The sequence below is a fragment of the Schistocerca serialis genome, chromosome 1 (assembly GCF_023864345.2).
Source record: "Schistocerca serialis cubense isolate TAMUIC-IGC-003099 chromosome 1, iqSchSeri2.2, whole genome shotgun sequence".
Taxonomy (NCBI): domain Eukaryota; kingdom Metazoa; phylum Arthropoda; class Insecta; order Orthoptera; family Acrididae; genus Schistocerca; species Schistocerca serialis.
This window is the reverse complement of record NC_064638.1, coordinates 1,248,832,258-1,248,856,707: the sequence shown is the minus strand read 5'-3', so window position 1 is coordinate 1,248,856,707 and position 24,450 is coordinate 1,248,832,258. Positions and strand designations below refer to the sequence as shown.

The window sequence follows — 24,450 nt, the reverse complement described above, 5'->3', positions numbered from 1 at the left end:
GTAAAGGGCAAAGGTCCCAGGTTCAAGTCTCGATCTGGCACATGGTATTAATCTGCCAAGAAGTTTAGATACATACATGTCTAATTAATTTGCATAGATCCACCTGAAATGTCAGGTTTGGCCCTCCAGTACAAGTAGTGAAAATAAAAATAATTATGATTGGCTACAGTTACTTGTAGTTTCAATTGGTTATCTGTAATTATAAAGTTGAGGAATATAAACTATACACACATGAATGAAAACGGAAGTCCTCAGTGATGGGGTTGAGTATTTGAAGCCATCCACACAGTGTTGTATGTTCAGCCATTCCGTTAACTGGACCCTCATTTGAGAGTAATCAATGAAAAATAATTTCTTGTGATGCTCTAGAGCCTTGAAAATAATGGTGTTATCCTGAGCAGTTGGTTAAGATCCATTCCTGATGTACTGAAGGGTGGGTTCAAATCTCATCAGGATCTTTAGATTTTTATTTTTAAATCTTCATTGAAATGACATTGGCATTATTTTCATTAAATTAAATTGTTTATATGAAACTGTTTATTTCTAATCCTCGCCACTTTATTTGAATCATCAAATTAACTTTCTTATTTGCTCAAATTTTTTCTGCAGCTCATGCTTTTTCATTTCTAATCTTTCTGTATATGATTTTATCAAAAACCAAAGATGATGTGACCTACCAAACGAAAGCGCTGGCAGGTCGAAAGACACACAAACAAACACAAACATACACACATAATTCAAGCTTTCACAACAAACTGTTGCCTCATCAGGAAAGAGGGAAGGAGAGGGAAAGACGAAAGGATGTGGGTTTTAAGGGAGAGGGTAAGGAGTCATTGCAATCCCGGGAGCGGAAAGACTTACCTTAGGGGGAAAAAAGGACGGGTATACACTCGCACACACACACACACACACACACACACACACACACACACACACACACATCCATCCACACATATACAGACACAAGCAGACATATTTAAAGGTAGGGTGGCAGGTGATCGGCGTGAAAGGAAATGCTCCATCGCAGCGAGGCCCTGGACGTGCGGAATATTTGTGTATAAGGAAGTGGCATCGATGGTTACAAGGATGGTTTCCGGGGGTAACAGATTGGGTAAGGATTCCATGCGTTCGTGAAAGTGGTTGGTGTCTTTGATGAAGGATGGGAGACTGCATGTAATGGGTTGAAGCTGTTGATCTACGTAGGCAGAGATACGTTCTGTGGGGGCTTGGTAACCAGGTGATCGGCGTGAAAGGAAATGCTCTATCGCAGCGAGGCCCTGGACGTGGAGAATATTTGTGTATAAGGAAGTGGCATCGATGGTTACAAGGATGGTTTTTCGGGGGTAACAGATTGGGTAAGGATTCCAGGCGTTCGAGAAAGTGGTTGGTGTCTTTGATGAAGGATGAGAGACCGCATGTAATGGGTTTTTATTTTCATTTTCATTTCAGCCTCATGGTACACTTTCCACCTTCTAATACCATGTCACCCTCACAACACCCCCACAACGACCCCATTAAGTTTTATTTACATTCCCTCCGCAAACATGCCTTCGCCCTAGCCAGATTACGCTCCCATATTCTATTTTCTCAGGCTTGTCTAACATTTGGCATCACCCCCAAAGGCCTCACACTTAAAGTTCCCATCTCTGGCTGCAACCCTTCCTTCCATCAGTCCCTATACCAGTTCCAAACTGAACAATCCATTGCCCTCACCCACCTAATCCTTCAACTACACATCAACTTAGCCAATGAACACACCCGTCAACTCCTATCCTTAATAAAAGTCCTTAATCTTTCCTCTCCCACATCCACACTGGCTGTTCAGAGCATCCTCCTACAGGCCAACCGCAAATTAGAACAGCATGCCACCCTCCGCCTCAAAAAACTATCCAATCTCCTGGTTTCCCACCTCCGGAAAGGCAACTCAGTCACCCTTCACAACGTTTCCAGCAAACCTCAACCTCCTCTCATTGCACACAAACCCAGTCTCTCCCATCTACTCAATCTCCCACTTCCAGCTCCACTCCCTCCAAAACCTCAAAATTCCAATCAACACAATCTGGAACCACAACACCCTAATTCAGTAGTTAACCTTTCCTCCAAACCTCTCTCCCAATCTGAAACCTCTGTCCTATCCAAAGGCCTCACCTTCAGCCCCACTCCCAGATTCAACCAAACAGCCCTCGTCAAAGATTTACTGTCCTACTCTCGTACTCTCTGCTGGAAATATCACTTTGCCACAAAGAAAAATGATCCTAATCCTACTCCCAATGATCCAACTCCCCAGGACACTATCCAAATTGAACCCTGCCTGGAACAGTTCCGTCCTCCGTCCCAGCGGGACCCACCTCCTCTTCCTCAAAATCACCCTCTCCAAACCTTCCAGGAATTTCTGACTTCCAGCCTTGCATCTCAATCCTTCTTAAAAATCCTTAATCCTACTCCCAACATCACCACTGCTGAAGCCCAGGCTATCCGTGATCTGAAGGCTGACCGATCCATCATCATTCTTCCGGCGGACAAGGGTTCGACGACCGTGGTACTTGATCGTCGGGAGTATGTGGCTGAGGGACTGCGTCAGCTTTCAGACAACACCACATACGAAGTTTGCCAAAGTAATCCCATTCCCGATGTCCAGGCGGAGCTTCAAGGAATCCTCCGAACCTTAGGCCCCCTGCAAAACCTTTCACCTGACTCCATCAACCTTCTGACCCCACCGACACTCCGCACCCCTACCTTCTACCTTCTTTCTGAAATTGACAAACCCAATCGTCCCGGCCGCCCCATTGTAGCTGGTTACTAAGCCCCCACAGAACGTATCTCTGCCTACATAGATCAACACCTTCAACCCATTACATGCAGTCTCCCATCCTTCATCAAAGACACCAACCACTTTCACGAACGCATGGAATCCTTACCCAATCTGTTAACCCCGGAAACCATCCTTGTAACCATCGATGCCACGTCCTTATACACAAATATTCCGCACGTCCAGGGCCTCGCTGCGATGGAGCATTTCCTTTCACGCCGATCACCTGCCACCCTACCCAAAACCTCTTTCCTCATTACCTTAGCCAGCTTCATCCTGACCCACAACTTCTTCACTTTTGAAGGCCAGACATACCAACAATTAAAGGGAACAGCCATGGGTACCAGGATGGCCCCTTCGTACGCCAACCTATTCATGGGTCGCTTAGAGGAAGCCTTCTTGGTTACCCAGGCCTGCCAACCCAAAGTTTGGTACAGATTTATTGATGACATCTTCATGATCTGGACTCACAGTGAAGCACAACTCCAGAATTTCCTCTCCAACCTCAACTCCTTTGGTTCCATCAGATTCACCTGGTCCTACTCCAAATCCCATGCCGCTTTCCTTGACGTTGACCTCCATCTGTCCAATGGCCGACTTCACACGTCCATCCACATCAAACCCACCAACAAGCAACAGTACCTGCATTATGACAGCTGCCACCCATTCCACATCAAACGGTCCCTTCCCTACAGCCTAGGTCTTCGTGGCAAACGAATCTGCTCCAGTCCGGAATCCCTGAACCATTACAGCAACAACCTGACAACAGCTTCGCATCCGGTAACTACCCTCCCGACCTGGTACAGAAGCAAATAACCAGAGCCACTTCCTCATCCCCTCAAACCCAGAACCTCCCACAGAAGAACCGCAAAAGTGCCCCACTTGTGACAGGATGCTTTCCGGGACTGGACCAGACTCTGAATGTGGCTCTCCAGCAGGGATACGACTTCCTCAAATCCTGCCCTGAAATGAGATCCATCCTTCATGAAATCCTCCCCACTCCACCAAGAGTGTCTTTCCGCCCTCCACCTAACCTTCGTAACCTGTTAGTTCATCCCTAGGAAATCCCCAAACCACCTTCCCTACCCTCTGGCTCCTATCCTTGTAACCGCCCCCGGTGTAAAACCTGTCCCATGCACCCTCCCACCACCACCTACTCCAGTCCTGTAACCCCGGAAGGTGTACACGATCAAAGGCAGAGCCACGTGTGAAAGCACCCACGTGATTTACCAACTGACCTGCCTACACTGTGATGCATTCTATGTGGGAATGACCAGCAACAAACTGTCCATTCGCATGAATGGACACAGGCAGACAGTGTTTGTTGGTAATGAGGGTCACCCTGTGGCTAAACATGCCTTGGTGCACGGCCAGCACATCTTGGCACAGTGTTACACCGTCTGGGTTATCTGGATACTTCCCACCAACACCAACCTATCCGAACTCCGGAGATGGGAACTTGCTCTTCAATATATCCTCTCTTCCCGTTACCCACCTGGCCTCAATCTCCGCTAATTTCAAGTTGCCGCCACTCATACCTCACCTGTCATTCAACAACATCTTTGCCTCTGCACTTCCGCCTCGACTGACATCTGTGCCCAAACTCTTTGTCTTGCCACATCATCTTTGTTTTTTGATAAATTTTTCCCACGTGTAATGTTTCCCTCTATTATATGTATATGATTTTAATTATTTTTAATTATCTAACACAATTTTTAGGTGTTGAAAATGTTGATCCATCAAAAGATGAATTAATCTATTTATATTGGCTGTACAGTGGTGTCAAAGAACATGCTTTTCCGTACAAATTGTAATTTTTTATGTTAATCATCATTCATACATACATAAGTAATATAAATTCTTGTTGCACTATGGACAGAAATAATGCAGATGAAAATTTAAATAAATGGATCTACAATAAAATGAAATCAATTCAAAATGAGGAATATAAATAATTAATGAATGCAGTATCATGGACAAGAATGTAAAGTGATAAAAAGCAAGAAATTAAATTAAAGTTAATAGATAAAATAATTAAAATCACATGCACAAATATAAAAAATGAAAAAAAGAGTGATTGTAAGAAGAAATGAAAGCAAATGATAGAGTAAATACAATGTTTAAAACACTGTGATAAATTATTAGAAATAAAAAATTAAATTTAGACCCACTGAATGAATAAAAATAATGATCAAAGTCATTTCAATAAAGGTTTAAAAATAAAAATTTAAAAGGGCCAGAAAGGATTCAAATCCACAATCTTTACTATGTCAAGAATTGATCTTAAACATCTATACTATGCCACTGCTGTGTGTACACTGTTAATTTTAAGGCTGTAGAGCATCACTCAAAATTATTTTACATCAATTACTTGCAAATGAGGGCCCACTTTCATGAATGACTGTTGGGTGTGGTACCTGTAACCCTGATGTACACGACCATATATATGGTTTGAAAAAGTTCATCCTTGAGGACTTCCCTTTCTTAGCACCTATAGAACCTCGCACAACTTTGCAATAGGTTACGTGGTGAACTATGAGTAGTATGAAAGGTGAAGGGAAACTGGTACGTTTGTTATTGCATTAGAAATTGCATTGCCTTTAAATGTGTGTGTAGGCACCTATGAACATTTCCAGAATGAGATTTTCACTCTGCAGCGGAGTGTGCGCTGATATGAAACTTCCTGGCAGATTAAAACTGTGTGCCCGACCGAGACTCGAACTCGGGACCTTTGCCTTTCGCAGGCAAGTGCTCTACCATCTGAGCTACCGAAGCACGACTCATACCCGGTACTCGCAGGAGAGCTTCTGTAAAGTTTGGAAGGTAGGAGACGAGATACTGGCAGAAGTAAAGCTGTGAGTACCGGGCGTGAGTCGTGCTTCGGTAGCTCAGATGGTAGAGCACTTGCCTGCGAAAGGCAAAGGTCCCGAGTTCGAGTCTCGGTCGGGCACACAGTTTTAATCTGCCAGGAAGTTACCTATGAACATTTTCGGCAAGATACAATAGTTTAGTTTGAGCAAGCAATTATTTATTTTGCTCACATTAAGTAGTGAAGTTATAGTTTTATTATGCGTTCCCAGTGTTATGTTGCATACATTGCAGCACTGGGAACAGTCAACTGGTATAAAATTATGTGGTCAATTGTTTATCCACTATGGCGGATCTGACAAATTTAGGTACACAAAGGAATGAAATATATATCTAAAACATTATATTCAGATGGTGCTCAACAGCTTCTAAAAGTCTTTAAAAACCACTCGTTACCATATTGTTGACATAAAGTACTCACCGGACAAGACATACAAGTCATCATCCAAATGAGATAAGCTTTTTGTGATTACATAAACCAAACCAGTACTCCACAATCCACATGACTGTGCGCAACAAAGAGTACTTCTGATACCACTGTGTGAACCCCCTTCCTTATTTGAATCGCAAATGGCATGTGGGAAGAATGATTGTTGGTAAACCTCTGTATTAGCTCTAATTTCTTGAATTTTCTCATTGTAATCACTTCGTGAGAAATATGTGGGAGGAAGTAATACGTTGTCCAACTCTTCCGGAATGTATTATCTCAGAATTCCATGATGCATACCACGTCTTTTGTCGTGTCTACCGCTGGGGCTTTTGAGCATCACTATAATACTCCCACACCAACTAAACGACCATGTGACAAAATGTGTTACTCTTCATTGAATCTTTCCTATCTCTTCTATTAAGGCTACGAGGTAAGGTCCCAGAGTGACCAGCAATACTCGAGAATTGGTTGAAAACCGATTTGTAGGCCTCTTCTTTCATGGATGAGCTACATTTCCTTAAAACTCTTCCTATGAATCTCAGTCTACCATCTGTTTTATTTGGTCATTCAACTTATGGTTATTCCCAGACATTTTACAGTAGATACTGTTTCGAGCAATTTTTCATCAATTGTGTAGCTACACAGCTATGGATGTCTCCCCCTATGTGTGTGCAATATGTTACATTTATTTATGTTTAGGGTCAAGTGCCAGACCCTGCACCATGCATTTGTTCTCTGCAGATCCTTTTGCAAATTGCTGCAGTCTTCTGCCATCATTACCTTCTTGTAGACAACTGCTTCATCTGCAAATAGTCTTATGGAGCTTCTGACATTTTCTACTACATAATTTATATATACCGTAAACAGTAAAGGTCCTATCACACTTCTTTGGAGTGTTCCTGAAATTACCTTTACATGTGTCCATGTTGTTCCGTTAAGAATGACCTGTTGAGTTCCCTCTGCAAGGAAGTTTTTAATCCAGTCGCAAATCTGGTCTGATACCCAGCACGCTCATATTTTGTCCCCTAAATGGCAGTGTGGGATGGTGTCAAAGCCTTCCTGAAGTCAAGGCATCAACGCGAGTGCTGATGTCTACGGCACTATGGATCTTATGAAGGAACAGAGCAAGCAGAGTTTTCCAAGCTTTCTGTTTGTGCAATCTATTTCTATTTTTATGGAGGAAATTTTTGCTCTCCAAAACGTGTTCCATAATCCTACGACAGATTGACTTCAGTGATATACGCCTATAACTATGGAAATCTGTCATATGACCCTTCTTGAAAACATGAATGACCTGCACTTTCTTACAGTAGCTAGGTACCCGTCATTGCTCCAGCAACCTACAATAAACTGATGCTAGCAGAGGAGCAAATTTCATACAATCTCTGAAGAATCTCACGGGTATCTCACCTGGTCCCAACACCTTTCCTGTTCTGTGGTCACTTATCTCAGTATCTGCTATTTCAGTGTTTGTATGATTATTGAAAGGAGAGACTGTATTATGATCTTCCAATGTGAAACAATTACAGAAGACTGAATTCAGTATTTTTGCCTTCTATCAGCCATTTCCCTTTCTGATGTCACTATGGTCCCTGAGTGATTGAGTAGATGATTTCAAAACACTTACTGATTTTATGTAAGACCAAAACTTCTTATGATTTTTAGTCAGATTGGTTGGCAAAATATTACTTTCAAAATCACTGAAAGCTTCTCTCATTGTTCTCCTTACATTTATTTTCACTTTGTTCAGCTTTGGTTTGTCAGCTAGGTTTTGATGTCTCTTTAAGCTACATCTACATCGATACTCTGCAAATCACACTTAAGTGCCTGGCAGAGAGTTCATCAAACCACCTTCACAATTCTCTATCATTCCAATCTCGTGTAGTGCACAGAAAGAATGAAGCTATCTTTGATTACATTGCTGTTTCCTAACACAGTTGTTAATCACAGTAGGTCTTTCCCATCCTTTAAGACCTTGAACAATGCTTTTCAATTTTTTCCATTTGTTGTATACACCTTCATCCTCAGCACTGAATATTTGACGCTGATTACACAGATATTTGTATCCTGTCACTCTTTCTGAGCAAAAATATTTTCCTACCTCTGTTAACGTTCCTTGTCATACCCATAGTCATAGAAGCTATCACTGCTTTATGATCACTGACACTACCCTCTTCTACATAAACTGATTCAAAAAGTTCAGATCTGTTTGTGGCTAGGAGGTGTAAGATATGATGTCTCTGGTTCCAGTTTCAATTACATGACTCCCATTCTACCCCTATTACAATAGTATGATCAGGAAACTTATTCACGAAATTTTGCAACTTCTCTCTGAAGTGCTCTACAACTACAGCTCCTGATGCAGGCAGTCTATAAAGACATCCAGTTACCATTTTTACCCACCTTTGATGCTCAACTTCATCCAGATTAATTCACATTCGTAATCCATGATAATCTCAGTAGATAATAAATTCTTTTCTGCAATAAATACCCTGTCACCTTTAGCATTTAGCCTATTCTTATAATAAATACTCCAATCTGAACTTACGTTTTTGTTTCAGCCACTTTCCATTCCTAATACTATACAAGCTTTATTGTTTTAATAAGTGGCTCTAATTCTGGGAACTTACCATGGATGCTCCTGCAGTTTACTAATATCATATTAACCTTTTCTATTTCTCATCTGCAAGGTTAACATTCTCTGAGAATAACATGGCTAATGTTTCTCTGATTTTGGCAAGCAGTTCATCTCTGACACCAAGCAGTGGGTTCCTCTAACCAAAAAAAGCTCCATGTGCAAGACACATATCCTCCACTATCCTAGTAGCTGATTCCTGAATATAATGCATTCCTGACCTATTAAAGGGCACCCTACAATTCTCCTCCTGATAGTGAAGATCAAGAAATTCGCAAATGATACTGTCACAGAACCATCTGACCCTTTGCATTAGACTTTCCATTCTACTCCAAACCAGAGGACCATGATCGACACTGGGTATGCTGCTACAGATAGTGAGCTTCATCTGCACCCCATGTGCGATGCTATCTGCTTTCACCAGATCAGCTATCCACCAAAAGGAACAAGGGATGGCCTCAGAACCTGACATGAACCACAGTTTTCAACTGGTTGCACCCAGTGAGCTCGATAGATGCTGGCAGAGCCTTCTCCACATCTCTGATGAGATCCCCAGCAAACATACCAAGTGCACACTAGCATTCTTTTCCAATCTGCACACTATTAACCTGAGGGCTCCGCAGCCCACCTAACATTCGAGATCCAGTCTCAAGGGGCCTCTTGCTAGCTAGAGAAGAGGATGATGCACATCCAGCTGGAGGACAGGGACCAGCGTTCCCAGCAGGTAGGGAGCCAATGCTCCTAAAGTGATAATGGTGGAAGCACCAGAAGGACCCCCAACTGCCTGGAGGGGAGGTATATCCTGTTGATATGCGACATTGTCCAGCATCTTGCACTCCTGGATTTTTTTTCTCGCAACTTAAAAATAAAGCTATCTGGTGAGCAGGGAAAGTGGAGCTCTCGGCTATTTACCCAGATGGGGGAAGGGGCAAAAAGGACATTTGCATGAAAAGGATGACCACAATCCCTGCAGACAGGCATAGCAATGCTACAGGAAGACTTATGTCTGAACATCTTCCATCTGAAGCATCTCATAGGAGCTGGAACATAATGTTTCTTGTCACACCAGTTGACCACCACCTTGACCTTCTCAGGCAACATATCACCCTCCGAAGCCAATATGGAGGCCCTGGTAGCAACTCTGTTTTCCCTCGGTCCCCTATGGACACGATGGATGAAATGGACATCCTGTCACTCTAACTTGCCCTGCAGCTCATCACCAGACTACAAATGGAGATCATGGTGAAAGATAATGCCCTGGACCATAATGTGACTCTTGTGTGGGGGTGACAGTAACAGGTATGTCACCATATTTTTTACAAGAGAGCAGGGTTGTGACTGGGCAGGAGATGACATTTCAATCAGGAGGGAACTGCTCATCATCTTAGAGATGGCTGCAACTTCCCCTTATTTGTCTTCAATGTATTTGACAAAAAATATAGCTTTGTGCCAAAAAAGGTATTCCCATTGGACTTGGCACAAACCAGGTATTGGGGGGAGTACCGTTATCCTTGTCATCTAGTCCTACATTCCTCCCACGGCATGGCCAGGTAAGGGAACGTCTTTGGATTGTATTTTGTTGTGTCATACGAGGCCTTTTCATTTGGAGAGGAAGACTTATACCAAAAATACTTATACTAAAAATAAAAAGTAATTAAACCAAACAGGGCTATAATTTGGAAAATGAAAGTTATTTTGTGTATTCACTCACAAACAACACTGGACAGAAAAGGGGTACCACTGATCATGAATCCAAAAGTTACACTAATGAACGAAAAGGAAATAATTAATGGTCACCAGCCCACTAGGGCAATTTACATCCAAAATCCTGTACAAGATGATGGGAAAGAAAAACATGTATTATTAAACACTGATGAGTCAACTGAAGGTTGTCATGTTTTTTTGACACAATTTTTAAGTGAGTATGTAATGATAAAGAAAACTGACAAGTCACTCTTATGTTTGGCATTAAATTTTGAAAAAGGCAATCAAGTAATGATTTGAAAATATGTAATTAAACTGTTTGTTAGTATTGAAGTTTGTTACATGAACAATGACTTTCAGTGACCCAACGTAACGTCATCAAAGAAATTTAGAAAAAAAGCAAGCACTATTTACTTTGCCATTACTTATTTTGCAAATTGGATTTCATATTATTGTCTGAACAATTGAGCCTTTTTTTTTACTGACTTGAAAAGAATTAAATACTAGAATATGTACCAAACCAAACAGCCATGTGCTCCAAGCTATATGTAAAATAAATAAAACTTCTGCGCTCTTAATTGATGCGTTTCTTTAGAGTTGGATTTTTTCCAGTGATTGAACCTCAAACTTAAAAATGAAATTGCTTTACTTTAGTCATATACTGAAACCTCTGTTGTACAACAGTGAATTGAAAGTAGACTGAGGCTAAAATTCTTAAAAGTGAAATTATTTATTAATAAACTGGCTGTAGCTATTCAATTTGTTTCTTATGACACTCAGTTAGCATATAAGGAAAAAAAAAGGACCATGGATCCTTTTTGGTAACAATGTCGGGGGGCAATGAGGACACAATCAACCTGAGTTTAATGGATTATTATTTAAATAAATTTTATCAGTCAAATCTCATTCAGTTGTGCTGCTGGGTTAGCCGTTAATACTTTCTACCAATGAACAGTCTTACTTCAGTGCTGTGCATGCGACGAAACTCGGAGCTGACGACGAAGCTGTGTTGCTGGATCTGCTGCTGTTGTTGAAGACGGTAGCATATTGTGGAGCCACAGCTAATTACAGGAACGGGCAACCATAATTACTACAGCCTCCTCTGCCTGTCCACTGTTCGTACTCCTACTACTAGACATCTGGCCGTCTCTCTCTCTCTCTCTCTCTCTCTCTCTCTCTCTCTCTCTCTCTCCCTCTACGTGCGCTGTGCGCAACAACTCCCCACCCAATGATTTTACAATGCACAAGCACTGCTATTATCATTGCTAGGTGATGCAAATAACCATTCCTTTGGCTTTTTCCCAGAGCTTATAATTTTCACAGTAAGACACAGATAAATACAATGAAAAGTCAACAGACTTCTACCTAAATTTACACATACAGTGAAGCAATGTCCTTACTTATTAAAAGAAAGCATTTAAATTACAAATATTTACATACAATTCATAAAAAAATTATGAGTCAGTAGCAGGTGCCATGCATCCTGCATTTTTGGTGTTACATGTCCCCACATTTCATGACCTTTTTTTTTCCGAAGGGAAGCAAATTCAGGGAATGTCCTAAAATTTAAACAAACAGAAATTCAAGTGCATACAGTTAAACAATTTTGTCTGCATAAAATCCAATAATTGCTTTGTTATCAATTTAAATAATTATTGTAGTTATGTAGGGGACACGTTATTTACATGACAACCCTGTGTCATTATTACTCAAAACATTATTGTTGACAACACATCTTAAGAACTAACACTTCCTTCAAGAAATCAGTAAGTTTAAAATTATTACAAATATTATGAAAAGTGTACTCAATATTGGCATAGAAAAATTCAAGCATTGGAATGTATATAAAGAACAGTAAAAAAATTTAGAAACAGGATAAGAAATAAAAATTACAAAATTCATTACATAAATGTATATAATGAACTTGAAAATTTTTTTTTTTTTTCCAAGTGTCCTCTCGCCTTGCGCGAGTGAGTGTGTTTTAAATAAAGTCGATACCAAACATAAACATTTACATCAAAACCTTTAAAAGCTGGCACTGAAAGAAAACCAATTCGCGTTGCACACACACATTTACGAAGAATGCCACAGCGCTACAAGAGCCAGCAACGACTCTGTTCAAGTGGAGCATTGTTGCATGCGCCATAGCGGCAAGCTAGATCTCCTTGTTTGTCTATGCAGCAAGGAGTCCTCTTTTTAATTCCATCACAGTGGATAACTCAACACTGTCCGTTATTACACATGTGTACACAGACGTGAAACTTACAGTTCGTCTAAGTGCATCGGTCATAACTCACATCATACAGATTACAATAAAATTTTAACATTATACATACATATACAAAGTTCAAAAACTTCACTAATACTAGAATAGCACATAATGGCTTGGTTTCTCTTTTCACATTTCAGACTAATTAGTCCTTTACTGGTACAATTTTAAATCGACAATATTACACACACCTAATAGTTTGGCTGATTAAGGAAAAGCTAAACAGTTAGTGTTAGTAAGGGGTACACTGATAATCTCAAATGGTTAATTGTAAATGAATTTAAATTTTGAAATTTCAAGGTCGATCTCGCTTGACTTTTCGTGTGCTTTAACAAATACAGATCACCAATAGCAAATTTGGCAAACTGTGCTTTAGTGTCATGACCCCGTATTCATGCTTGAGCTTTCTTTTTCATCATTTCTCGTAGGTGTTCTTTCTTTACTTCAAGGTTAATATCAACTCTCAGAGGGAAATCAATCATTTCTTCCACTAAACTTTTAGACTTACGGTCTAATAGTATTTCTTCCGGAGTGTAGCCCGTGGATTCATGCATTAAGACGTTCATTATTTTCTCAAATTCACCAACGTAATTGCCCCATGAACTGTGATTGTGGTGACAATATGTTCGGCAAAGCCAACCTAATTCACGCATGCACCATTCCGTGGGATTCCCGCTCGGGCAATAGGCCGAAATGTAATTTCATTACTTTTCATTCCTTCATTTCGTAATTGAGAAGTAAATTGCACTCTGTTATCAGACAAAACTGCTTTTGGTTTGCTGACGTGCACAAAGTAATCATTAACAAATCTGTTATAAACCGCTCTAGTGTTGCCTGTCTTATCAGGTATAACTTGATGGACTTAGAAAATGTTTCTAGCACCACTAATATGTACGCAAAATTCCCTGAAGTCTTGGGCAGTGGACCATAGAGGTCCATACAAACCAAATCCAGCACATCTTTAGGTCTTATGCTCTGCATAGGGCCACGGTTCGTGGAATTCGTTAGCTTCACCCTCTGACACTTATCACATGTCTCTATTCTTTCAGCAACTCTTTTTTTGCATATTATTAAAATTTACAACTTCTGCTAGCTTCTCAGCGCACTTCTTTGGTCCACAATGACCATAAGCTAAATGATAGTACTCAATTATCTCTGCGACGTACTTGACTGGCCAACACACTCGCCAGTTATTGCTATCTTCACCTTTACGTATGTACAAGATATGGTTATATATTTTGTAATACTTTCTAGGTTTCTCCCCTTTTCTACTCTTTTCATCATACTTGTTCTTAATAATTATTAGACAGTCGTCCTCGTGTTGATGACGCGCATGTTTTTACAGATGCTCTGTACTCTTTTACGACCTTCTACATCTTGAAAGCAGTACAATTTCAGTATGCCTTCAGACTCGTCCTCCACAAGCCAATGATTGGTTTCAGGGCAAATGTGACAGCGTGTCCACTATACAGTTGTCTGATCCTCCCATGTAACAAATGTCATAGTAAAACTGCTGCAAGACAAGAGACTACTGTGTCAATTTTTCATGCAGTAAACAACAATCCTTTAGATAAGTGAGCGCCTTGTGACCCATGTGAATTATCACCTTTTGGTCCCACAAATAACCTTTAAATTTTCTGAAATCCCATACGATAGCGAGACATTCTTTCTCATAAATCGTATAGTAACCCTCACATTTCGTCAACGTTCGGCTTGCGAATGCAACTTTTCTGTATTCCTTATTTCCTCCTTCTCCTACCTCTTTAAACAATTCTACTCCTAAGCCATAGTTAGATGAGTCAGTTCCCATATGAAATGGCAACACAAGATCAAGATGGTACAATATGTTATTCTGTAGTAATTCATTTTGCAGTCTTTCAAATGTGGTCTGACACTCGTCAGTCCACTCAAACGGAATATTTTTTTACAACAAATTGCTCAGGTTTGGATCGCTGAATGCGTGCCCCTGCACAAACTTGCGATAAAATCCTGAGAACCCTAGGAAACTCTTTAACTGTTTCCTAGTCTTCGGCAGAGGACAGTTCTTTATTGCCTCCACTTTCTGTGGATCTTTAGTGATACCCTCTGTTGTCACAATGTGACCAAGAAAATTCAGTTATTTCTTCACAAACTCATACTTCTTCAGTTTCAGCTTCATTCCACCTTTGCATAACACACTGAAAACTTCATCTAACAATTTGCTATGTTCTCACCATGATGATTTCGCTAGCAGCAAATCGTCCACATACACTATCCGTTTTGAGCTCAGGGCAGTGCCTAACACCTTATCTAGGGCCCTGATAAAGACAGAAACAGATATATTCAGGCCGAATGGCACTACCTTGTACTAGTAACATCGGCCTGCATATAAAAACGCTGTATATTTCCTACACTCATCTTCTAAGGCTATTAGCCATACCCAACTGTTAGGTCAAGGCTAGTCATAAACTGTACATTGTGAAATCTTCGCAGTATCTCTCCCATACTTTCTGGTCTGTCCGTCTCACGTTGAACGACCTTGTTCAAAGTGTGTGTGTCTATCACAATCCTGACACTACCACCTCTCTTTCCTGCTATTATTAGGGCATTGTTATAGGGACTGGTACTCCGCTCTATAACATTCCAGGGCACTGAAGACCTTGCTGTCGTGCGCCCAAACAACCCCTCTACTACTACTACTACTATAACATTCCATTCTAACATCCAATTTATCTATTGTAGGACAGCCTCCTTCTTGGATAGCGGTACCACATATGGTCTTACAAAGAATGGTTCATGGGGTATTACATTTAACTTGCACTGATACCCAGTAACGAGCCCCGGTTTATTTGAAAACATGTTCTTGTTTCTCATTATTATGTCGTATTGGTCTCATTTTTGTTCAGGCAGAGCATTTGGCAATCTGTCTACAATGCTCACTAATTCATCTTCCAAACAATTGTCGATGTTCATATTGTGGATACCATAGTATTCCATTTTTCTGCCTAAACTAATCTCATTATGACAAGTAACAAGATGAACAGGTTTGTATTCACTACTCACATCGTCACTCGTTTCATCAAAACTCACATTTACTTCAGTCTTGTCTTTGGAAATGCAGTTCATGGTCTTATTACTGCAGTTGATGATTGCACAATTTTTAACAACCAATCTCACCCCACAATAATATCGGTGCACAGATCTGGCATAACGACAAATTCTTGTTCGAATGGTTCTTCTTGAATCTCAAAACATACAAATATTTGGTTTGTTGTCGGTTTACTATTCCTTCTGGTAGCACCGATTATTTTGACTCCCGTTACTGGCATTACTACTACTTCTGGTTTATTTTTGAGTAATTCAAATGTTTTTTCCCAACATAGCTTTAGCTCTGCCCCTGTATCAATTAAAATTTGCATTTGTAGGCCGTACAAATTAATGGGCACTGCAATCTGCCTACACCTGTCATTATCAATGGTTAGGTCTTCCCACAACAAATCCTGATCTATCTCCAGGTCATCCCAGAAAAATCCGCCTGGTTCTGATACCGATAGCGGTTGGAATACACACACAGGAAAGGTAAATGCCAGGATTTGTACTAGCTGTTATGCATTGAGTGTACTGAAAACATGTACTAGCCTGAAAACATTAACCAGTGCATACTATGCTTACATACAACCCCTCCTAAAATATGGTGTAATATTCTTGGGAAATTCTCCAACTGCTCTGAGCACATTCAGAATCCAGAAGAGAGCAATGAGTCTTATTACTGGGAGCAAACCCAGAGACTCCTGCAAACCCATCTTCAGAAAGTTGGAAATCCTTACACTGCCTTGCCTCTACATTCTTGAGACTCTAACATCTTTCAGAAACCACATAGTGCCAACTGACCCCAGAGTCGTAAAAAATAATGAAATACATGAACACAACACCAGGAAAAACGCAAACCTGCATGTTATACGTACAAACACTCAACTGTGTAAAAAGGGAGCTTTCCACATGGGCCTCCAACTGTTCAACAATCTTCCCGCTAGTATTAAGTCCATCGAAGACAAAATAAAATTTAGCAAAGCCATGAAGTCATATTTGTTGTGTCACTGTTTTTACTCTGTAAATGAATACTTAGAACAGTAATCTTGCTGTTTGTGTTAAATTGAAAACATTGAGCAATATAATACATTAGGATACTATAGGCCTATGTTAATATATGTTAACAATGTTAAATGATATTTTCCGACATCTGCAACACACTGTGTACCGTCAGATCACATGGAATAAATAAATAAATATCTGGTGGTTTTCTAATTCTTTGAGTTTGAACGTTTTTGATCTCTATTTGTCTGTCCTGCAGTAGTTGAACTTGTTTTGATCTCAACACCATAATCTTACTATCAATTTCATCAATTAATGAACTTTGTTGAACCAGTAGTTAACTTTGTTTAACCAGTAGTTCACTAATTGTCACGTCAGGTAGGTATTCTTCGGAAAGATTGCTGTCATCTTCTGAGATTTTTGGAGAAAAGTGCTCTGTTTTCTCTTCTATCTCATCTCTCAAGTTCACACAACCCTCATCACTCTCGTCTGACTGTATAACATCAGGTTTGACCTCTTAGATATTGTAATCTAAGTGGCTTTCAATTAGTTGTACCTGGTCATTATCGCCAAATTCATCTCGCCCCTCCTCGTAACATCCCCTTCTGTTTTAAATAGAGCTAGCATCACTGGGGTTGGTTACTTAAAAAATTTCATTTGGACAAGCCTGCCATTCAGGTACAGAGCTTTCCATTTCAAAAACACTAATTTCTTGCAGGCTGAGAAGCATCAATTTCTGTCTGCTGCCCCCATTAGCACACCTCCCATACAATCCTCTATAACTTTTCAGTTCATCGTACATCTGACTGAACTGCCTAACCACACCACCTCGCATTCCACATTTCCCTTCTCAATAACAGAAACTTTATTCAAGATCAGCTCTATTACTTCCGCTGGCAATTCATACTCTACTGAAACTTGCGTAACCATTGTTGCTTTAACAGTGGCCACTGCCTTCTCCCCTACCGGTACACTAATATCATTATTACTTTTACGAGCAGTGATAGTTGCATCAGCTGCTGTTTCCAGCTCAGTTATCATTACTCTAGGTGCGTTGCTCTCTTTCTCTTGCACATTCTTCCATCGCTGAGTTATCCTTTCGGATTTATCATAGCGGTATTGTCTAGGTTTTCATTTGGGCCACCAAGGTCTCCCCACACCCTGTGGGCCCCTAACTGGTGCAGCTAGTTGTTTCCCTGACTAATTCCAACAGACCTGTTGCTACCAGCCTGCCATGATTTATCATTTCACTCCTGTCTACTGCATTCCTCCAAGGACCACCTACCATATACACTTGATACTGGCACCTATCATTTCTACAGTTGTGGGTATTGTTACTATGACCATGATTGTTATAGTGCCTTGGATTGTTATTTCCATGGTGGTTGCTACCATTATTGCCATGGTTATTGTTATTGTTCTGGTTGTGACTATGGTTGTAATTGTTACCATTCCCACGGCCTTTAACATTTTTGCAGTTATTCCGCCAATTGTCTTCCTCTTTTACTTTCTCTTAAAATGCAGCAATCATTCTCGAACTACTGCCGATGTATCTCTTGGAGTCATCTGGAAGCTTCTGCCACAGCCCCCAGACAATCTCCTATTCAGTTTTCCGATCACGCAAATATTCCAATTTGCAAATCCAGTTTCCACAAAAATTTTTCATGGAGCCACATGTGTTTTACATTATAGGGCCTCGACACTACGAAATCACACCATACACACTCTTGTTTCTGCTCTGACCAATACTCTTTCAAGAATGCATTTTTGAACTCTTGAAACGTCATGTTTGTTATATCGAGGTTTAAGCCCATTGCCAGCTAAGAAGTCGATTACTGCATTTATTCTTCTCTTGTCTGTCCATGATTCCGGCAATACCCTTTCACAATTTTTAATGAAGTCGGTAGCATGCAGTCCACCCTGCTCTTTGAGGGGATCGAAACGCTCTTCCTTCGCTGATATTTCAGCACTATGTGCGTGGTATGACACATAGTGCTCTATGAATTCACTAGTCAACATAGTGCTGATTTTCTCCTAATTGTTTCTCTAACTCGCTTATCCTTGTAACTATTTGGCATGTGGTAACTGATAACATTCCCACCTGCTGCTTCTTTTCATTACACACAACCAAGTGTCTATTTACTTTAGCACCTATGTCTGATTCTAAAGTCTGTAAACTCGTTATTTTCCCTACATCATCTTCTCAAGCTACTTTTACTTTTTTAGCTACCTTGCTCTCTATTGTAGGACCAACAGTCTCTACCAGTTTCTGTTTGATCCTCCCTACTTCAGTTTCAAAATGAATATTTATGTCTCCTATCTTTGTTTGGGCTTCCTCCATGTCACGCTTCAGATTACTGATTTCGGTACTCAGTGCTAAAACTTCTGCTCCAATTTTATCTACCTTTGTGTTAATAATTCCAATATACCATTAACAGTTTTAATTGCTTTATTCTGGTCATCTATTTTTGCTGATTGGGCATCCATTTTAATGATTAATGAACTGAGCAAATCTTTTATATTTCCAGAAATCACAGGTTGCTTCACCGGTTCTGTCTTAATAGATTCCTCGTATCCATCATCAGTAGGGTCTGTTTTACTTTTTATTCTGTATTCCGTAGTATTTGCAAGTGCCTGGAATTCACTTTCTGAGATTGTTCGATTTTCAGCAGCAGCGTCTGTGATGCTAGCCGCCAAACTCTGAACAATGGGTCCCACTTCCTGAGTTGTGCATTGTTTGATCGATTGTTCCGCATTTGGTACAATCATATTACTCATTTCACCTAATTTATTCATGGTGCCCTGTTTGCTGATTACTGTGAAATTTAAATATGTGAATTATTTCTGCCACTTACTATTATTGTATGTGAGTGACTTTGCAGCAACAAGTTATTATTCACTACAAAACTACACAATGCAAATTCATGCACAGAACAATACCAAAACTGATATTGTCCAGTCACCTGCGTTGCCATGTGTAATCTCCCTCTTACTAATTGGCCTATCCTGCTCGCAATATAAAATATGATCGTGGATTGAGTGTATGTGTAATGGTTTTTTTCTAATTGGATAAGGTTATCTTTCCCGAATAAGTGATACCGATAAGTAGGAAAAGTTATTTTGTGTACTCACTCACGAACCACACTGGACAGAAAAGGGGTACCACTGATCATGAATCCAAAAGTTACACTAATGAACAAAAGGAAATAATTAACAGTCGCCATCCCTCTAGGGCAATTTACATCCAAAATCCTGTACAAGATGATGGGAAAGAAAAACATGTATTATTAAACACTAATGTGTCGACTGCAGGTTGTAACGTGTTTTTTTTTTAAAGTGAGTATGTAATGATAAAGAAAACTGAGAAATCACACTTATGTTATGCTTGGTATTAAATTTTGAAAAAGGCAATCAGGTAATGATTTGAAAATATGTATGTTAGTATTGAACTTTGTTACGTGAACAATGACTTTCAGTGACCTCAACATAACATCATCATAGAAATTTGGAATAAAAGCGAACACTTTTTACTTTGCCGTTACTTATTTTGCAAATTGGATTTCATATTATTGTCTGAACAACTGAGCCTTTTTTTTACTGACTTGAAAAAAATTAAATACTAGTATTTGTACCAAACCAAACAGCCATATGCTCCAAGTTATACGTAAAATAAATAAAACTTCTGCACTCTTAATTTGTGCACTTCTTTAGAGTTGGATTTTTTCCAGTGATTGAATCTCAAACTTAAAAGATGAATTTGCTTTACTTTAGTCATATACTGAAACCTCTGTTGTACAACAGTGAATTGAAAGTAGACTGAGGCTAAAATTCTTAAAAGTGAAATTATTCATTAATGAACTGGCTGTAACTATTCAGTTTGTTTCTTATGACACTCAGTTATCATATAAGGGAAAAGAAGAAACAAGGATCCTTTTTGGCAACAATGTCTGGGGGCAATGAGGACACAATCGCCCTCAGTTTAACTGATTATTATTTAAATAAATTTCATCAATCAAATCACATTCGGCTGTGCTGCTGGGTTAGCTGTTAATACTTTCTACCAATGAACAGTCTTACTTCAGTGTTGTGCATATGATGAAACTCGGAGCTGACGACGAAGCTGTGTTGCTGGATCTGCTGCTGTTGTTGAAGACGGTAGCATATTGTGGAGCCACAGCTAATTACAGGAACGGGCAACCATAATTACTACAGCCTCTTCTGCCTGTCCACTGTTCGTACTCCTACTACTAGACATCTGGCCGTCTCTCTTTCTCTCTCTCTCTCTCTCTCTCTCTCTCCCTCTACGTGCGCTGTGCGCAACAACTCCCCACCCAAAGATTTTACAATGCACAAGCACTGCTATTATCATTGCTAGGTGATGCAAATAACCATTCCTTTGGCTTTTTCCCAGAGCTTATAATTTTCACAGTAAGACACAGATAAATACAATGAAAAGTCAACAGACCTCTACCTAAATTTACACATACAGTGAAGGAATGTGCTTACTTATTAAAAGAAAGCATTTAAATTACAAATATTTACATACAATTCAGAAAAAAAAATTATATATTGGTAGCAGATGTCATGCATCCGGCTTTTTCAGTGTTACAAGGCCATATAACTGTTAAAAATATGGGTTGGTGGTTTGCGAATGCAAAGCTGATGCCCAATAGCTCCCTTACGTATTTCATTGGTTTCAGATCAGATGAGTTGGTGGCCAAGACGTCTAGACATGTACACCTCCATGCTCCTCAAAGCACTGTAGCATGATTCTGAAACTGTGACATGAACAGTTGTCCTGCAGGAAATTCCATCACCATTTGGGAAGACATCAAGCATGAAGGAATGCAGGTGGTCCACAATAATGTTCACATAGCCCACAGCTGTCCAGGTGGACATTACTACCAAAGGTTTCATGGAAGCCCATGTTTGCCCCTCTTAGGATAATACAGCCCCCACCAGGCTGTGTCCTTAGTGTGGTGCACCTTTTGAACAGCTGTTCACCTGGATCATGGCTTATCCAAAGATGACAACTGACCCAGTGTGACAAGAAATGCAATTAATCTGACTGGGTGATATGTTTCCATTGGTCCAACAACAACTTCAACATTAGTGCATACAATATTTTGTGTAATGTAATATCTTGTACAGACATCTTTTATTAACCTGACACGTTCCACATCATTACGAAGTGTCGTATTCATGATCTATGGAACAAGTATTAATCTAATCTAATCTAATCTAATAGCTGCATGTGAACAGCCAACCAGCTTTGCTGTTTCTGAGATGCTTGTTACCAGGCACCACACTGTAACAATCTGGGCTTTGTCAAAAATCAAACAATGGAAAATCCAGGATGGAATGTAATAATATTGATCTTCGTCAGTCACTTATGTCAGTGGAGTCCCCAAATATGACCCATATTGTCACTAGAATGATGCCCCATTTGTCTCTAGTCTGCTTTTGTACTTTCCTTACTATCTCTGTAGCCTACAGAGTCATTGTTTCACAGAGGGCAGTGGTCATAATGTTTTGGCTCGCCTTTGTATGTAGATGTAAATGAATTTCAGTTCCTCTGGACGTGAAAACTAGTCATTTTATGACTGTATGTGTGTTAAAACATTTTCTGGCTTGCAAGTAATGAGATGTCCCATCAGTATTTAACATGATTCTACACAATGTCTTTACTTGCTTGAAGCTCTTGTTATATTGTAATATGCAATTTATTTTCAAGTGACTTTAAACACGTTTTAAAATGTGTATCATCCTTTGTGACTAGTTCCTTTATTACAGATTCTGCAACAACATCAGCACTGTCCTTTCTGCTGGTGGCATTTCACCTTTTGGTGGTTTTTCTGTTTTGAATATGACTGCTTTACGAAAGAGCACAGAAATGCAAATATTTATGCACTACATGGGAAGGAGGTGACAACAGAAAGACATCTCCAAGAAGAACAGAAATGTGTTTTGGAATGAAGCATTTTTGGTACAGATAGTGCACACTAAGACCTGCAGTTTGATCTATCACTTTACTTAAAAAAATCAAAGAAAGACTGACATGAATATTACAAAAGAAAGACACCCACATATTTTTGAGATTGCAGGAGGGGGCGGGGTGGCATTAGCGATAAGAATAATTCACCTCTCTGAATATCTTGTGTGCTTTCAAAGTTTGAGCCCACACAGTATTTCTCTGTGAAAGCACTCTCTCTCTCTCTCTCTCTCTCTCTCTCTCTCTCTAAAATTTTCCCTGAGGTGTCTCACTGGGAGAAAGACTGCTTTTTACCATCTGTCAGCATATTAAGGAATCTTTTTTTACACCTTTTTCCTTGTATTTTATCACATGGAAGAGGTAATAATTTTTCCATTCACTTAGTTTAAGTCATTTCAGTGATGCATATACATTGTTTTGTGTCAAATTTTGCAATTACTGTTGAAACATTATTACCTGTAAATAAAAATAATTTATATAACAATGATATGTTATTCCAATAAAATTAAATAAAAGTCATTTGTCACTAAGTAACTGCAAGTATTGAGTGATATTATGAAGACCATATTGTTTTTCCTATCCTCCTCCAGAGAACATGGCTTAATTTTTTCATCAATAAGATGTTGTTGTCTTGTCATCGTCTAGATGTGGGTCACTGTTTCCTATATGGTACATATGGCACTGCTTTGATTTATTTTAATATTCCATCATTTCTCTTGAGTATCATAACCTTTTTCTTTTTAGATAAGAAAATTCTACATGAACATATCATCATTGCAAAAATTCCATAGTTTAGTTTCCCACTCTGCCCATACATGTATCATTAGGGTGTAGGTAGCGAGGAACGGGCATCATAATTACAATGATAAATAATTACTCACACTCCTGTCACTTTGAATACTTTTATTCTCGCAGCATACAAACAATGTGTGTGGCATAGAGTGCTTACTACAGAGAACTGATCTGGCAAAGATACAGTTTTTCTTGCTGTGGTAGCGCAGCAATATTTTTGGGGGACAGGGGGCGGGGGGGGGGGGGGGGGGGGGTAGAGCCAGTGGTTCTACGTCCCCACAAAGCCCCCCCCCCCCCACAAGTGCGGAGCACTGTGACTGGTGTATGTCATAATACATTGTCCCGCTGGCAATGACAAGGCAATGTCTGGGCGGCCACAAAAGGCGGCTGTCCTATGATGTCAGTGGTGGTGCCGATGGGGCAGTTGCGGTGTCCGTTGAGGTGTCGGTGGCTGGCAGTGCATCATTTGGTGAGGCTGTCGGCCCACCAGCGGCAGTGTCTGGGGTGTCAGTCGTCTTTATGAAGTGCTCCGGGGCCAACAAGAGCAGTTAGTCATCTGCAGAAAGAGTGGATTTCAAACCTGCTGTATCGATTGTAGGCAGAAGGGGTGTGGAGCACTCTAATTACCTTGAGACCGTGCTGTAGCCCGACTGTCTATTGTAGAATTTGACGATAACATGAGTAGCGAATCATGCAGTACTACAGAAATGTCTTCTGAGAGGTAGTCTTGCAGGTCTTGGCCGACTGTAAATTGGCTTGAATTGCCTGGAGCTGGAGCCAGTGGTAAATACCAGGTATGTCCACTAAGGTTCACATTTGTTTTAGGCGGTTCAGTGATACTGTTGTTGTTTTTCCAGCTTGCAAGATAACAAAAGCATTT

The 24,450-nt window shown here is 40.1% G+C and overlaps 1 protein-coding gene across 4 annotated transcripts in view; it reads left to right on the top strand.

Moving 5' to 3' along the window:
• Window positions 1–23,198, top strand: part of LOC126419346 (rh5-interacting protein-like) — a 157,791-nt gene extending 134,593 nt beyond the window's left edge. For 2 of the 4 annotated variants that reach the window (XM_050086542.1, XM_050086549.1), the window contains one exon: window positions 22,580–23,198. In XM_050086542.1, the coding sequence (XP_049942499.1) occupies window positions 22,580–22,650 (71 nt within the window). In that variant the 3' untranslated portion in view covers window positions 22,651–23,198. Of the gene's footprint in view, window positions 1–21,486; window positions 21,570–22,579 lie in introns of those variants that run through there. The other 2 variants (XM_050086534.1, XM_050086557.1) reach the window with 2 other exon arrangements.
• The last annotated feature ends 1,252 nt before the right edge of the window (window positions 23,199–24,450 follow it).